The sequence below is a fragment of the Exophiala oligosperma genome (genome assembly GCF_000835515.1).
Source record: "Exophiala oligosperma strain CBS 72588 unplaced genomic scaffold supercont1.3, whole genome shotgun sequence".
NCBI lineage: Eukaryota > Fungi > Ascomycota > Eurotiomycetes > Chaetothyriales > Herpotrichiellaceae > Exophiala > Exophiala oligosperma.
In genome coordinates this window covers 3,789,541-3,804,476 of record NW_015622820.1, presented here as the reverse complement: position 1 = coordinate 3,804,476, position 14,936 = coordinate 3,789,541, and the positions used below count along the sequence as shown (strand labels likewise).

At 53.4% G+C, this 14,936-nt stretch overlaps 4 protein-coding genes across 4 annotated transcripts; 3 read left to right on the top strand and 1 right to left on the bottom strand.

Moving 5' to 3' along the window:
• Nucleotides 1-3,006: 3,006 nt before the first annotated feature.
• PV06_04085 (uncharacterized protein) lies at nt 3,007-4,640 on the top strand (the record flags this gene model as incomplete). The annotated part of the gene is made up of 4 exons (XM_016404933.1): nt 3,007-3,304; nt 3,387-3,437; nt 3,504-4,482; nt 4,544-4,640. 4 exons carry the CDS (start codon nt 3,007-3,009, stop codon nt 4,638-4,640), a joined length of 1,425 nt encoding a protein of 474 aa, XP_016265938.1.
• A 2,480-nt stretch (nt 4,641-7,120) lies between these two features.
• Nucleotides 7,121-9,177, top strand: PV06_04084 (uncharacterized protein). The gene is made up of 2 exons (XM_016404932.1): nt 7,121-8,878; nt 8,939-9,177. The coding sequence occupies exon 1, from the start codon at nt 7,415-7,417 to the stop codon at nt 8,744-8,746; it is 1,332 nt and encodes a 443-aa protein (XP_016265937.1). The 5' UTR covers nt 7,121-7,414; the 3' UTR covers nt 8,747-8,878; nt 8,939-9,177.
• Nucleotides 9,178-9,816: 639 nt separating this feature from the next.
• Nucleotides 9,817-11,386, top strand: PV06_04083 (uncharacterized protein). Its single transcript, XM_016404931.1, has one exon. It carries the CDS (start codon nt 10,287-10,289, stop codon nt 11,298-11,300), a length of 1,014 nt encoding a protein of 337 aa, XP_016265936.1. The 5' UTR covers nt 9,817-10,286; the 3' UTR covers nt 11,301-11,386.
• A 176-nt stretch (nt 11,387-11,562) lies between these two features.
• On the bottom strand, nt 11,563-13,192 carry PV06_04082 (uncharacterized protein; the record flags this gene model as incomplete). The annotated part of the gene is made up of 2 exons (XM_016404930.1): nt 11,563-12,948; nt 13,012-13,192. The coding sequence occupies 2 exons, from the start codon at nt 13,190-13,192 to the stop codon at nt 11,660-11,662; spliced, it is 1,470 nt and encodes a 489-aa protein (XP_016265935.1). The 3' UTR covers nt 11,563-11,659.
• Nucleotides 13,193-14,936: the final 1,744 nt, after the last annotated feature.

Sequence of the window (14,936 nt, the reverse complement as noted above, 5' to 3'; positions counted from 1 at the left end):
TTTTGATGGTCACGAGACAATGGTTGATTGTTTGACAAGATGGAATACGTTTCAAAGCCACAATACAACAGTGGTTCGATTTGGAATGACAATCCCGAGCAGGTCCTTTGCCGCTCGTTATTGTAATATCAAAGCAGAGTGTCATCTTGTCGATACGCTCACACCAAAATTGGTACGAGTGTGTACACATACTGTAGGTCAAAACGCGGCAGGAGGATTATATGTCGGGAGAGAACCATCCATCTTGTTTGAACCCTTTCCGCTCGGAACCATTAGCCGTTCCACACCCGGACCACTTGGATCACATCTTCCTACTTGACCAACGTCTTAGGAATATCAGGATGGATAGAATTTGCCACTGGCGCCTGTCAACGATAGTATTTATTAAGGAAAGACCTTTTATGAACTGAACCTCTCAACTCTGCCTGTGACCATCACATCAACCTGCATGACATATATCAACCATGGGTTCTATTGATTCTAACTCGGGGAGCTGGAGAAAGCTGAACGTCGGCGTAGTAGGCGGCGGTATTGGAGGCTTTTCAGTCGCCATTTCACTGCGCCGTGCTGGACACGATGTGGTGGTGTACGAGAAGGCAGACTACGCGGGTGAAGTGGGCGCCTCGGTATCCTGTGCTGCCAACGGCACCCGATGGCTGCACGAATGGAACGTCGACACCAAAAAGGGCGACCCTGTCGTGTTGAAGAAGCTGATCAACCGAGACTGGCGCACGGGAGAACCGATCAGCGTGTACGATCTGAGCGACTATGAACAGCGTTGGGGTTATGTGTACAATATGTTTCACCGACAGCAGGTAAGTTTCTTCGACCGTCACCCGCCCTGTCCTTTTCCTCTCGTGTGAGAGGCTCATACGATGTCACTCAGATGCACACCATGTTGAAAGACACGGCCTTGCAAAAAGAGGGCGCCGGCAAGCCGGCCGAACTTCTCGTCAACCATGCAGCTGTCAAGGTCGACGTCGAAACTGGCAGCATCACTTTCTCCAATGGCAAGACGGTACAACACGACTTGGTCATCGGCGCCGATGGCATCGGCTCCGTGGTTCGAGGATTCATCGGCATCAGCCCCAACCGTCAGCCGTCCGGGTCCAGCTGTCTGCACGCGAACGTGTCGACCGAACAGGCCATCAAGCTCGGACTGGTCGACTACTCCGAGGACGCGGCGCTCGAGTACTGGGGGGGCCAGGAGGACAAGTGGGACAAGATTGTCCTCTCCCCCTGCAACGGCGGCGACACCAACAAGGCCGCCCTCCTCTCGTACTACTGCTTCTTCCCGCGCGAGGAAGGGGACTACATGAACCATAGCTGGGGCGGCGCGGACCGACCGGTCGAGGAACTCCTCAAACCCTACCCGACCCTGGACCGCCAGGTGTTTGAACATCTCAAGATCAGCACCGAGATCCGACCGTGGCGTATCTGGGAGCACGAACAATATCCCTACATAGTTAAGGGCAGGGTGGCCCTGCTGGGTGACGCGGGCCACCCGATGATGCCTCACCAGTCCCAAGGCGCCTGTATGGCGATCGAGGACGCCGCCGCCTTCGGCATCCTCTTCAGCCAAAAGTACTTCCGGGGCGACATTTCCGAAGCCCTGGACGTGTACAACACCATTCGCCTGCCCCGGACCGCGCGCGTACAGATCGCGGCCTCCAGGGCCGCCAAGAACATGAATGAGCGCATCGGCCTGTCGGAAAATACAAACACCAAGACCTACCGCGTGGCCAACGAGAAGGAGAAGCTGACCATCGAAGAAATGAACTACTACGACATGTACAAGGACATTGAACAGAGGCTGGCCGAACACCGGGACGAGCCATTCAATGAGCCGTGGTTGAATGGACTACCCAAGGGCCTGAGACTTCCTAGTGGTATTCTCGGTGCGTAGGAGGAGGCCTTCTGTGTGTGTGCGCGCGTGTGTCTACGGGTGCCTGTGGTTTTCTTAATAAAAAGAGAATCAAAATTTTTCATTTGGTCCCCGCCAGCCTTTGCAGCATTGGTTATCATGTCTGACGATCTAAAATTCTCTCGCGAAGTACATACATGTAGAAATTCCGAATCAATGTGACCTTATTCCTCCCATCTGACTTTAATATTCCAAAACCGCCTGTCCACCTAATTAACAAGTTTCTTTGATACTCAGAATGTCGGAGCCGAACACTCCTACATTCTAGACAAAACTTGAGTGGCATGAGACCAGCAGCGGCCGCTCTAGGATAAACCTGCCTTTTCCCCCAAGGTTATTTTCTAGGGTCATGACCTCTCCCTCTCGTCTGGAGACGTACATAAGTACGGACACACAAAGATCCCTCACCAGCGCATAATGCGAGATATGGGACCTGTAAAGCACTTGCTTCCCCCTGGGGCGGCGTATATGATACTCCGTGTAATTTCCCAATCGGCTTTGCTTTCGTTTGGGTAGTAGGACTGGATATGCCAAGTCTTGCATATCTATTGGATACCTCCTTTTCCCCCAAGAGCTCGTACTAGTCTGTGATTGTTTGGCACAATACTCAAGAATTACACTGAAAGGCCTTCACGATAAGTGAGAACCATTTCTCTTTTGGCGATCCCTTCGCAGCCTACGTTCCCCCGGTTTGGGCACGACGGTGTCCTCCGGTTTGGGATCGTCACTAGGCAAGGGTGGAAAGTGCACGGCCCGCGGCTAAGGTACCCGAGCCCTACGAAGTGGTAATATACCCCGTACTCCGTTGATAATCTCGACTTCCGAAAAAGTGGACCCACCACGTGCCATGTACTTTCTCTGATCAGGAAGTGAAGATAAGGTGGATGGATAGAGTGGTGAGGTGGGCCGCGGTCCGGGGAAGCGAACGAGATAATGGTCTGTCGAGAGGGGAGCCAGGGAATAGGGCCCTGCTTGAAAGTCCCATATCTTGTTCAAAAGGACACTTGCATCAGGAGGCGTCGTCTACCCCCACACATCTGGCACGTTTTTGTTCTTATTGCCCGACGTTACATGCAACAGCCATGGATAATCCAACAACGGCAGAGAAATCCTCCCCGGTCGTCGCCGACATCTTGTCCCCGGCGCAGCCTATCCCTGACGATGGGTTGAAGAACTTCGGCGAGGTGCGAGAGACACGGGAGGTGTTCAAGGCGCACGTCGATGGCGTCGAGTTTCGCACCGTCAGTTGGCAAAGGGCCGCCATTCTGTTCCTCAAGATTCAGTTCGCCATGAGCATTCTGGCCGTCCCCAGCGCGTTGGCTGCTCTGGGTGCCGTCGGTGGAGCGCTCTCGATCGTGGGCTGGGGCACTTTGAACGCCTGTGAGTCCTTGAGCCATCGCGATCAGTCAATATCACACAAAGTGTCTGCAAGTGCTCTGGACTGACTCTCTGGGCCATGTAGACACGGCATTGCTCATTGGCGACTTCCGCCATCGCCACCCAGAATGTCACAGTAAGTGGTGTTCCCCGTGACCGTTTCGACCGGCTGGACAGACTCCCTTCTGACGGGTGATTGCAGCCATGGTCGACATGTTCGGCATTCTCTGGGGCCGGTTTGGCGCAGAGATCGTCGGCTTCCAACTCCTCCTCCAACAGGTCCTGGTGGCCGCGGCGGGGACTTTGTCCATATCAACGGCCTTAAACGCCCTATCCAACCACGGGGCCTGCACAGTGGTGTTCAACCTCGTGGCCGCCGTCATCGTCACATTCTTCTCATCTGTGCGCACCTTCTCCAAGTTGGGATGGCTCACTTGGTTCGGGTTTTTCACCTTCTTCGTCGCCGTCTTCATCTTCACCGTGGCCGTGACCCAGCAAGACCGACCCGCCGCGGCCCCCCAGGAGGGCCCATTCGACCTGGGCTGGAGGAGTATCAGCTACCCTGACTTTGTCACGGGTATGGTTGCCACGGCCAATCTGTTCTTGTCCGAGAGCGGATCGTCCATGTACATTCCGATCATTGCGGAGATGCGCAAGCCGAGCCACTATCGCAAAGCCATCATCGTGGCTGGCGTCGTGGTCACCATCCTCTACCTCACCATCAGCCTGGTCATCTATCGCTGGTGTGGTGTCTGGCTCACGACGCCCGTCTTCGGCAGCGCCGGCACCCTCTTCAAGAAGATTTCGTACGGCGTGGCTCTGCCCGGCTTGATCATCGGGAACGGCATCTACCAACACGTCGCGGCCAAGTACGCCTTTGTCCGCATCCTGCGCAACTCCGATCACCTGCAGAAAAACACCGTCGTGCACTGGTCCACCTGGATCGGCGTCAATGTGTCACTGGGTGTTCTTGCCTTCATCATGTGCGAGTGTGTCCCAATCCTGAACTATCTCCTGGGCCTCGCCGGCACTCTATGCGCCGCCCCTTTCAGCCTGATCTATCCAGTGCTGCTCTGGATGTATGATATGAAGTCGATCCAGACTGGGAAGAGTCACAGGGTTTTCTACAGTCTACACGTTTTTATCGCCGTCGTTGGAGTGTACATGGTCATTGGCGGAACGTAAGTGTGAAGGTCCTGGCCACGTTGGATGCTCGTCGGTGCTAACTACCGTCTTCTGCAGCTATTCCATGATTCGTCAGATCATCAGCGCCTTTGCTGATGGTACGATTGGCGGAGTTTTCGAGTGCGCAGACAACTCCGGCACCATTGCCCGTTGATCGCCGCGCGTGATAATGTGAGCAGAGACCGAAAGGACTGCTGTGGGGGTTCATCAGCCAAGGAATGGGCCACCAGCCACCCGAGCGGAGTTTGTCAATTAAATATTCTCTGGGAGCGAGGTGAAGAAGAAACCCTGTAACGGACTCGATTTGGCGCATGGTGCGTAAACACACAATCATTCATTGGTAGTATCTTCCATTTCTTGACTAGTGTAGTGCTTCCTGTCTAGCCAGAGATTCCCAGGTCTTAATTTAGCAGGAAACATTTCAGTTCTTCTTGGATTCCTATTGCAAACAAAGGCACCTCGTCTAGAGGAGATGATATATCGAGAGGACCTGAGAGAGAACACCCACCCTTACATTGCTACATTGCCAGAAGGAAATGCTGCCCTTCTCTCATTTCGACCTGGCCTAGAATGCCCTTTAACCACCCTCCCTGTTGTCGAGGGGTTTCATAGGATGGACTTGGACAAGTCTTTATTCTTTAATTTGAGAATTTGCTTAGTGGCCGCACGTACCCCAGCTTGATATCTAGGGTCTTCGGATTAGAGCTGTCCAGATATCGGTGCGAGGAGAAAAATTCTGCACATTCAGCGAGAGGAAGTGGGATGGATTCCAGCGAGCTACAAAGCCGTAGGGTGACGGAATGGGCAATCACGACAGCAAGTGGCCGCTTCTCTCTTCTCGGAGATACTGGACCTGGTAGGAGAGCGAGGCCGCCAGGGTCCACATGGCGTATTGGAGGGACAGTGGGGGAAAGAGTTGGTCGGTCGGCGGGCCGAGTTAAAGTATCGACGTCGGTGAAGAATCGGCAGAAAGTGATGGACTCTTTCAAAGTAGAGCTGATCTCTGTGTCAGGGCATCAGTCTTATATTTCCGCGGACGACAAGGATGACGATGAGGAGGAAGGAAGAAGGGGGAGGACACCACATACAACTCCATGTTCAGCGCCCCCTGGACCGGCAAGGGGACCTGTTCCGCCAACATAACACCCATAGTCACGACTGGACCGGTCTGGATATTTTACACTCTCCAAGCACCGTGCATGAGCAGGGGTTCGGTAGCCAAGAGCTGCTCTTGGGCAGCACCGGGCACCATGGGCTCGTTCGTGGCCATGGAAACATTTTCGATCATTCGAATACACACCAAAGTCCGAAAGACCCGGTCGTGCTGAGGAGGAGGGGTCAAAATGTGCAGGAACGTTTCATATGTATGTAGTAGGCGCGCGAAGTAGGTATCTGTCTTTTCGTCGACTCAGTTCTTTTCAAGTCATGGACGACCAGCAGCGTCCACCGCCTTCGGTCAGTGCGGCCGAACTTGGCAAACCTCCGGGGAAGCTTCCCCGGCAGGGACCCGGCCTCGCCCGTGTCGGATACCGGAATAAAAAGGTAAAGTGTGAAGGCAAACAGCCCAAATGCGGGTCATGTGCCATGTTGGATGTCGAGTGTGTTCGGTCGACGACGAACCTGCCACGAGGTCCTCGAAAGGGACACCTCAAAGTTCTGCAGAGCCGACTCGGTACGTAATGAGAACCAGACGAAAAAGATGATAAAAAACGTTCGATTGGGAGCTAGATTGGCCGCCGTCACAGACGTGTTTGAGGAGAGATTTCGAGACTCGCTGCAACATCGGGCATCCCTGGGCATATAATACAAATCACGACAGTCTCTAATCGTACACCTCACTAGAGTCCCAACTGGATTTCCTAGTGCTGGTAAACCTCCACCTTTGCTGTTAACCAACAAACACCCACTGGACTGTGTTTTGACGCCAATCTTTGATCCTAGTGGAGTTATTCGTGTTTCGGACCCAATTGTATTGCTCGGGCGGCACTTTCTTTGGCGCCTACATACTGTCAAGGATTGCTAGTCGGATGGTGATCCCTGGTGGATTCGATTCATCGTTAAGAAATGGGGGTCCAGCCCGGTGTATACTGGTACAACTGTGCGAGGAAGCGATCTTACTAGCAACCAAGTAGCTCTTTCATCCGGGCTGGCTCTGGAGGCATGTGAAGAAGATGTTACCAATGACATCGGGAATCAGCAACGGATGTTAACAATGGGTATGCTCATTCTGATCTACGGACCGGCTTGTACATCTTAATCGAGAAGGCCAGTTCTTTATCCATGTAGTCAGATGCCATTTTACCACGGGATGGGCAGTTGTTCTTTTGTTAAAATGAGTTTTGAACTCCTCTACCTGATTGCTTGTTGCAGTCTAGACTAACCCCGGACTGGCAGTGGAAGAAGACGGTGGTGTGATCTGCAGGGTGAGTCTTGTAGTGTTTTAACACATGCACTGCCCATATTGCAGCTACCCGCTCGTACAATTCGTGAAGTACTACATAATATGCTAGTCCATTGTGGTGGTACTATCAAACCTACTCTTTGGCGGAGATTGAGCATCGGGCCGAGAACCTGTCGGCAATCAAAAAGTACCCCCTTTGTTCTTTCAAGATTAAATCCGATCCGAGCCGATGTGTGTTTTGTAAGATAAAGAACTGGTGGAATTTGGGTTGGTAAATCTTTTCTTTTCTTGTGCGAGCTGGAAGAGTACGACCATTACTGTAATGATCCCAACTACGGGGGTTGGGCCGGGCGAAGGGTGGAGGTTTGGTCATTGGAACTCCGTTGATTCCGAACTCGATTTTACTTACATATATGCTACGAAGAGTCGACCTCGTGCAGAGTGATGGGAACTGACACTCTTCCTTACGCTCGTGTCCTCTTCTCTTCTTCGAGAACCATAAGCAATTGGTGACGGTGACGGTGACCATGACCGTTAGCGACAAGGACGAAAGTCAACTGGAGACCAGTGGTCCCGGGGACTCAACCGTCGCTGCTGCTGAAGTCGCTGAGGTCGCATCGCCGTCGAATCCCACACAGGCTCAGGCTGCCGCACCCCCAGACGGCGGATGGCAGGCGTGGCTTCAAGTGGCGGGCAGTTTTGTCCTGTTCTTCAACTCTTGGGGTTTACTGAGCACATTCGGCGTGTTTCAGACCTACTACGAGTCGGGAGCGCTGTTTAACGAGTCCTCGTCCAATATCGCGTGGATCGGGGCCATCCAGGCGGCCTTGGTGTACGTGGTGGCCCTGGTTTCGGGCCCCATCTACGATCGAGGCTTCCTGAGGGCGCTGGTGTGGTTCGGGAGCTTCATGGTGATCTTCGGCCTCATGACGACCAGCGTGTGCAAGGAATACTGGGAGTTCGTGTTGGCCCAGGGGTTCGTGACCGGCATCGGGGCCGGATGTCTGTTTGTCCCCTGCGTCGCGGTGCTTCCACAGTATTTCCGGTCCAAGATCGGGCTGGCCGTGGGCATCGCGTCCTCGGGTTCGGCCCTGGGTGGCGTCATCTATCCCATCGTCTTGTACCGTCTCCTGGGCCCGATCGGGTTTGGTTGGTCGGTGCGGGTGATTGCGTTCATGGCCCTGGGGACCTTGTTGCTACCGATCGTCATCCTTCGGATGCGCGTGCAACCGGCTAAGATTCGGAGTCTGATCGACTGGACCGCCTTCCGGGACGTGGACTATCTCCTGTTCACCGTCTCGACTATGATCGGCTTCGTCAGCGTCATCTCCATGCTGTTCTACATTTCCTTTTACCCGGACGACAAGCACATTACCGGCACGAAGTTGGCATTTTATACCCTCCCGATTTTCAACACCGCCTCCTGTCTGGGCAGAACGATTCCAAACTGGATATCCGACAAGACCGGACCGATCAACCTCATCGCCCCGGGGGCACTAATATTTGGCATCCTGACATTTTGTATGCCCGCCGTCGTCAACACCGGGGGCTTTCTTGTTCTGGCTTTCCTGGCCGGTTTCTTCAACGGGATCTACATCGCCCTCCCCCCCGTGTGCTTCGTCGCTTTGACCCAAAACAAGGCTCTGATCGGAACGCGAATGGGCATGGGTTTTACCTTTGTCGCTTTCGGCGTCTTGATCGGTGGACCTGGAAGCGGCGCCATCCTAGCCACGCACCATCCGACCAACAACTGGGTCGGATTCTGGGTTTTCTCGGGCGTGTGTGCATGCGTCTCGAGCTTTTTATACACCATTTTACGCGTCAAGAAAGTTGGACTTAGCCCGTGGGCCAAGATCTAGTTGGGAATTGAAGAGGTCTCTAAGTGCAAAGTGAATTCCAGACTGCCTGACGAATGGAGAGATATAGATAGTCTTTTCTGGTAGAGACTGAATCAAGGGAAGAAACGCCGGATGACACGTCTATTTGTTAATGTTTGAGTCCACACACCAATCAAACTCCCCCTTCATCAAAGTCGACTGACTACCTAATAGATCCCACACTGTTCCACAAACGCACGTAGTCCTTGAACAAATTCGGAACAGCTCTGCCTTATCATGAACGGGAATCTGAAATTGAACATCAAGCCTTGGACAGCACAGGAAAAGAGACGAGCATCAGCGAGTATATTAGGTCACAACGGGCTCATACGCTCGGTGAGAATGGAACCTATCTGAACTGATGGGCCGGTTCAGATATGTGTCACATGGTAGCTCCAAATATGTGTAGTGATGGTATCAGGATCTTTGTCCCAGGTTTCATCAGTTCATCAAATAAACCATACAAGAATCATCAAGGCATCATCATTTTGGGGTCGTTTTCGCGTCCTGTAAAGTCCGGTCCACCCATTCATCTACCGTTGTGGGTTCTCGCCCCAGAGGCCACCTGAGAACGTTCGGACTCCTTTTCAAACCGCGAGCATCGTAGAACAAGATCAGCCGCTCGACCGTGTTCCGCACCAAACCCGGTCGAGCGTCTCCCTCACTCGTCCAGGACGAATCCTTTGTCGTGCCGGTCTTACGAAACAGGGAACTTTGCAGTCTTTGTTCCCCGGTTTCGAACGAAGGCGTTTTCAAATGCGGTCCGGGATGATCTTTATGATGTTATCTTAGGACGGAGCCTAGTAGTAAGGAATTGCAGTAAAAGTAGACTGTCGCTATGAAGGGTGCGTGAGAGCTTCAGTTCCTAGTAGGATGAGAAGAAGGTGAGAAGAAGGTGAGAAGAAGGTGAGAAGAAGGTGAGAAGAAGGTGAGAAGAGGTGAGAAGAGGGTGACAAGAGAGGGTCATGTCGCGAGCTGACCGTTTAAGCTTAAAAGCGGCGCCGTCTGTCTGCGTGAGCTTGTTACATCGATGCCAATTGGGTTGGAATGGACTTTGTTCGTGCCGGTAACGAATCTACCGACTAGAGAGAGACATGATGGAGACTTCTACTACTTCTTGCGGGCCAAATCTTCGAGGCATCATCATCAACCCAGCTTCCTCGAAACACTTTTCCCTTTTCCCTGTCACTGGCTCAACAGCGAGACCGCAGCTAGATAGCTATCAATTTACGATACAATCCGGAAGGCGCCTGCTTGGTTCAGCCAAACGTCCACTCTACCCAAGATATCATCTACCCCAGACATATTTCCCAGCACCACAGTAACCTTCTCTCGGCTGGACCATGATACATCGTTAACGAGTTGCTGGGTCTCTTGTCTCTCGTTCCCACATCATACGACAGTAACAGTGACATTATTATCCCCCCCCCGTTTCCTCCGATCTCTGATCTGCGCCACTTTGCATCTCAACCCGACCGTCTCTGAGCTAGCTCAGGAAGAAAACGCACCCACTTCCAGCAGTATGAGCTACCAATCATTCCTAAAGGCGACACAAAACTCGAAGCCGGCGATCCAGACGACGCCTTCACCCAGCCCCGTTCACAGAAAACCTGCCGCGGCGACCTTATCGAGCCCGACACCGTCGCCTTCTGCGCACACGGCGACCACTCGCAACCCGTCCCTCAGTGCCGCATCCACCAACAATGCTGCACCACCACCATCCTACACTTCTGCCTCCTCTACTGCGCCTTCCCCGACGATCGCTTCGAGACCTCCTACCACCACGCAGTCTGGTGGGGCCGTGGTGAACCCGGCGGCGGCCAGCACAACCACCCATCAGACACAACTTCTTCAACCGTTGACAAAAGCACAAATCGACGCGGCGTTGGAGACTTGTCTAGGCTTGCAAAATACCGCCACCAAATACCATGGAAAGAGACCGTTTGCGGCGCTCCTTTTAGGGCCTGACAACACCACCGTTCTTCTGACGCACTACTCGATTTCGCACGTACAACACGCAGAGACGGAACTGGCGAGGTTGGCCTCGATACACTTTTCGCAAAACTTCTTGGCCGCGTGCACGTTGGTGTCGACCTGGGAACCTTGCGCCATGTGCTCGGGCACTCTGTACTGGAGTAACATCGGACGGCTCCTTTACGCCGCCAGCGAGGAAAAGCTCAACGACCTGACGGGTGGCGGCAACAGCGAAAACATGACCATGTCCCTGCCCTGCCGGGATGTGTTGAAGGCCGGTCAGAAGGTCGTCAAGGTCATTGGCCCCGTCAGTGGTTGGGAAGAGAGGGTGGTCACGGAGAGCGGGAAATGGTGGAGAGATCATCGGTCGGGTACTAGTACGGAAAGTGGTGGCCTGCCCCTGCGAGAAGGCAGTGTCAATGGGAGTGAGAAGCCCGGGAGTGATGTCTCTAGCATGAGGCACGGGACCCCCACCACTTGGACGGGCGAGGAAAGTGTCCTGAGCCGCATAGACGATGAAGGGGAGTACAAGGCTGATTTGGACATTGACTGGATGAGGTGAGAGAACCACGGGTGGTTCAAAAATAAAATTAGTCGAAACCTGTATATATGTATGCCCATGTACATGTACATCGTTGACATTGACAAGTGCTGCTCATCGACGAGTGAGTGCGCTTTAGACTTTGATTCTGCAAGTTCTCGTACGGCGAACCCGTACTTCTTGTAGCCAATGACCATGATACGATATGACATAACCTGTGATTCTAACGTCAATCAAAGAAGGAGTGTATCTACTCCTGGGGCACAACCAGCAACAGCGCGTGCGTGACTGTGTCATATCACGTCGAATGCCAATGAAACAGATATCTATTCAGGTACAGCCCCTGAGTTCTCCATGAAGTACTCCGGATGCGTGGTCATCTACAAACGAGAGCCATTGCCTGGTCTCAAATCGGCATCTTTCGACCATGAAACATTCTTGATGGCGGTCGGACTGTCACTGCCCTTCATCAGGACGTTGAAAGGTGTCTGGTCTGCGCGCAAGGACCTCCATCTCCATCGCTGGACCAGGGTCCGCTCCGCGCCGACGCCCTCCATGATGTCGACGATCCACTTGCCCAGGTTCGGCAGGTACTTGAAGGCATGCCCACAGCCACCCGTGGCGACCATGACGGCGTTTTGGCCTGGGACGTCGTCGACCACGTAATGGTTGTCAAAGGAGTCCGTGTACCAACAGAGCCTCGTGAGCTCGATGCCGATGCCGTGCTCCGCCAGCTCGGGCAGGTACTCGCCCAAGAACCGCTTGAACACCTGCATGGCCTTTTGAGGGATCCTCGTGACTTTTTCACCGGGAGAATACCTCGTGATGGGGACACTGCGAACCTTGCCGTCCGCTTGGACCTGTGGGTTGGTGTACTTGGTGCCTCGGTATCCGATCTTCATCCACCCTCGATCGTCGCGAGGGAAGCCGTACAGACCGCCCTCGGCTCCATCCCACAGCTTCCACATCCAGCTGGGGAACTTTTCGGGAGAGAATCGATCATAGAGCGGTGACTCTGGTGGGATCTTCAACATGATGACCGACCCGGCCGTCGTCTCACAAAGACCGTCAAGCTGAGGCACGAGGGATGGTGTCCAGCCTCCACAAGCCATGACAACCTTGTCCGCAGGATGCCTTTGGCCATCTTGGGTCTTGACACCCACTACTTTTCCGTCCTTGTCGTGCCAGTAGGACTCAAAGGCACCAGCTCGCTCGTCGAACACGAACTTGGCCCCCAAAGTCCGGGCCTTGTGAAGAGCGAAGCGGCAAGCTTTGTTTGCCACGACCACGCCACCGGTAGTGTCGAGCACGCCGACATTGGCCTTTCTTCTTTCCTTGCGGCGGAATGGGTCGATTCCGTAACCCCAACCCCGCCGGTCAGCGGCCGTGACATCGTCCGGGTTGGTAGTAATCAGCTGCGTGGAACCCAGACCGGCAGCCCTCATGTTTCGAATCGTATCGAGTTCGAAGGTGGGCAACTCATCCTTGTCGGTGAAAGCCAGCGTCCCATTGTTAATATAGACCCGGTCCGATGGACTCAGTCCTGCCGGGAGATCCTTTGCATTCTTAATTTCGTCATTCCACGCGGTCCACCACTCGATCGCCTCTTTGGAGAGATCCTGGTACTCGACCGCCGAGCCGTATGCGGAGCGGATGATTTTGTTCATGTCTGGTTCACCTCAGGTCAGTAACGGCGTGCCGAGCGGCAGATGCAAGGGCGGTTTCAACGGACCAGCAGAGGCCGAATCGGCTCCGTTCCGGTAGTCATATTGGGAGACGTCGTAATCGTGTCGGTCAAAGACCACGACATTTTTGTAGCCACGGAGAGCGAGGTGGAGGGCTGTACTCAATCCAAACACACCGGCACCGATGATGACGATCCTGTCGGACTTTTGAAGCTGGCGGCGAGGCATGATAGTGCGAGTATGAGATCGATGAATGGTACTCGATACCACTGCTGGCTTTACCTTGTCTCGGCTCTTATACCAAACATCACACAGAGGAATAGCGTATTATGGAGCCATGATACATCGCAACAGTAACGCGCCCTTCGAATCCAGGCACGGCATTCAATATGCACTAGCAGAACTTGGACCCTGGCGCGTGGTCGAGCATTTCGAGGCTCGATGCTCACCTGATAATTGAGAAGGACTTCAGCTTCCAGACCTCGACGATCATCTCACCCTGGCACCGTAGAAGCGTACCCGAATACCTGCCGGGCTGCGATAAAGCATGGAGAGGAGCACTTGGTGGTTTGTGGTTATCGTAGGCGGTTGAAGGCGCAACGCCCCAAGGCTAAATGTGCCTGTTTAGGCTAGCCTAAGCGGCCCTTTAGAAATGTGGACTGTGCTGATTTCTCACACATGTCTGTCCTGTGATCAGCATGTCTAATAGCGACTGTGCTCGTAGGTATATCGCAATGTCCAAAAGTGTGGGACCTTTTCTGTTGATACGTTTTGGACGAGGATGCGCAATCTCGAGTGGTTCCAATTCACCCAATCCTTGGTCAGTGATAAGAGAGATGAGGAGGCAGTCCAACCTGGGTACACCCAACCTCGACCTGGTCCGTCCTGCAACGACGCTTCCGCTTACTGCAAAGAGTAATTTCTCGTTTGACGACGGTGCATCTCCCCGCAGTTCGGAGAAGATAGTCTGGCCCCTACAGGGCGGGAAGTACTGCATGCGGATGAAGATACTGCTTTGGCCAGACTGTGGGTAGTCCAGAAGGACAGTGTTCATTGTAGGGCCAGGTAGGGCTTCTCTGAGGCCTGCCCGGTCATACATCGCTCATCTGCGTTAAAGGATCCATTTGGTTCCTAATGAACCTTTATATTAGATATCACTGATTCCCAGCAAAGCAAGCCAGAATCGACCATACACACAACACAAGTTCTTGACTTTCTCCTTTCAAGAATCATTTGCTTACTTTCATCCGCGATACTTTTACATTGACCAACACCAAAAAGATCTGCTGTGCCATGTCGGACTTTAAAGGAAAAGTGGTATGGTTCATGATCGGAGGAAGTCGACTTCGACTTGCTGACAACACGGCAGGTTGCCATCACTGGAGCAGGATCTGGTCAAGGTCGTGTTCTTGCGCAGTTGTTGGCCAAGCGCGGAGCACTCGTCTCGTTGGCCGACGTCAACGAAAAAGGCCTCGCTGAGACGATTCAATCCCTGGAAAACTCATCGTCTCATCTCTCCACAGTTGTCGATGTGCGCAAAAGCGCGTCTGTGGACTCCTGGATCTCCAAGACTATTGAGAAGTTTGGAAAATTGGACGGAGCCGCCAACTGGGCCGGAGTCATCAGGGTCAATCCCGTCGTGGAGGAGACGGATGAGAACTGGAACTTTGTCATGGATGTCAATTCCACGGGCGTGTTCAATTGTATCCGCGCCCAGCTTCGTGTCATGAAAGATGGCGCTTCCATTGTGAGAAACCACGACATCCTGTGCACCATGATTCCATGTTGGCTGACCTCGTTGATAGGTGTCGGCGGCAAGCACTGAGGGGCAAATTGGCTGGCCGACATTTTCAGCTTACTGCGCTAGCAAGCACGCTGTTATTGGTTTGACCCGTAGCGCAGCCAAAGAACATGTGGGAATCCGCATCAACTGCGTCGCTCCTGGTAAGTCGAAAGTCGTTGATGCGTCATT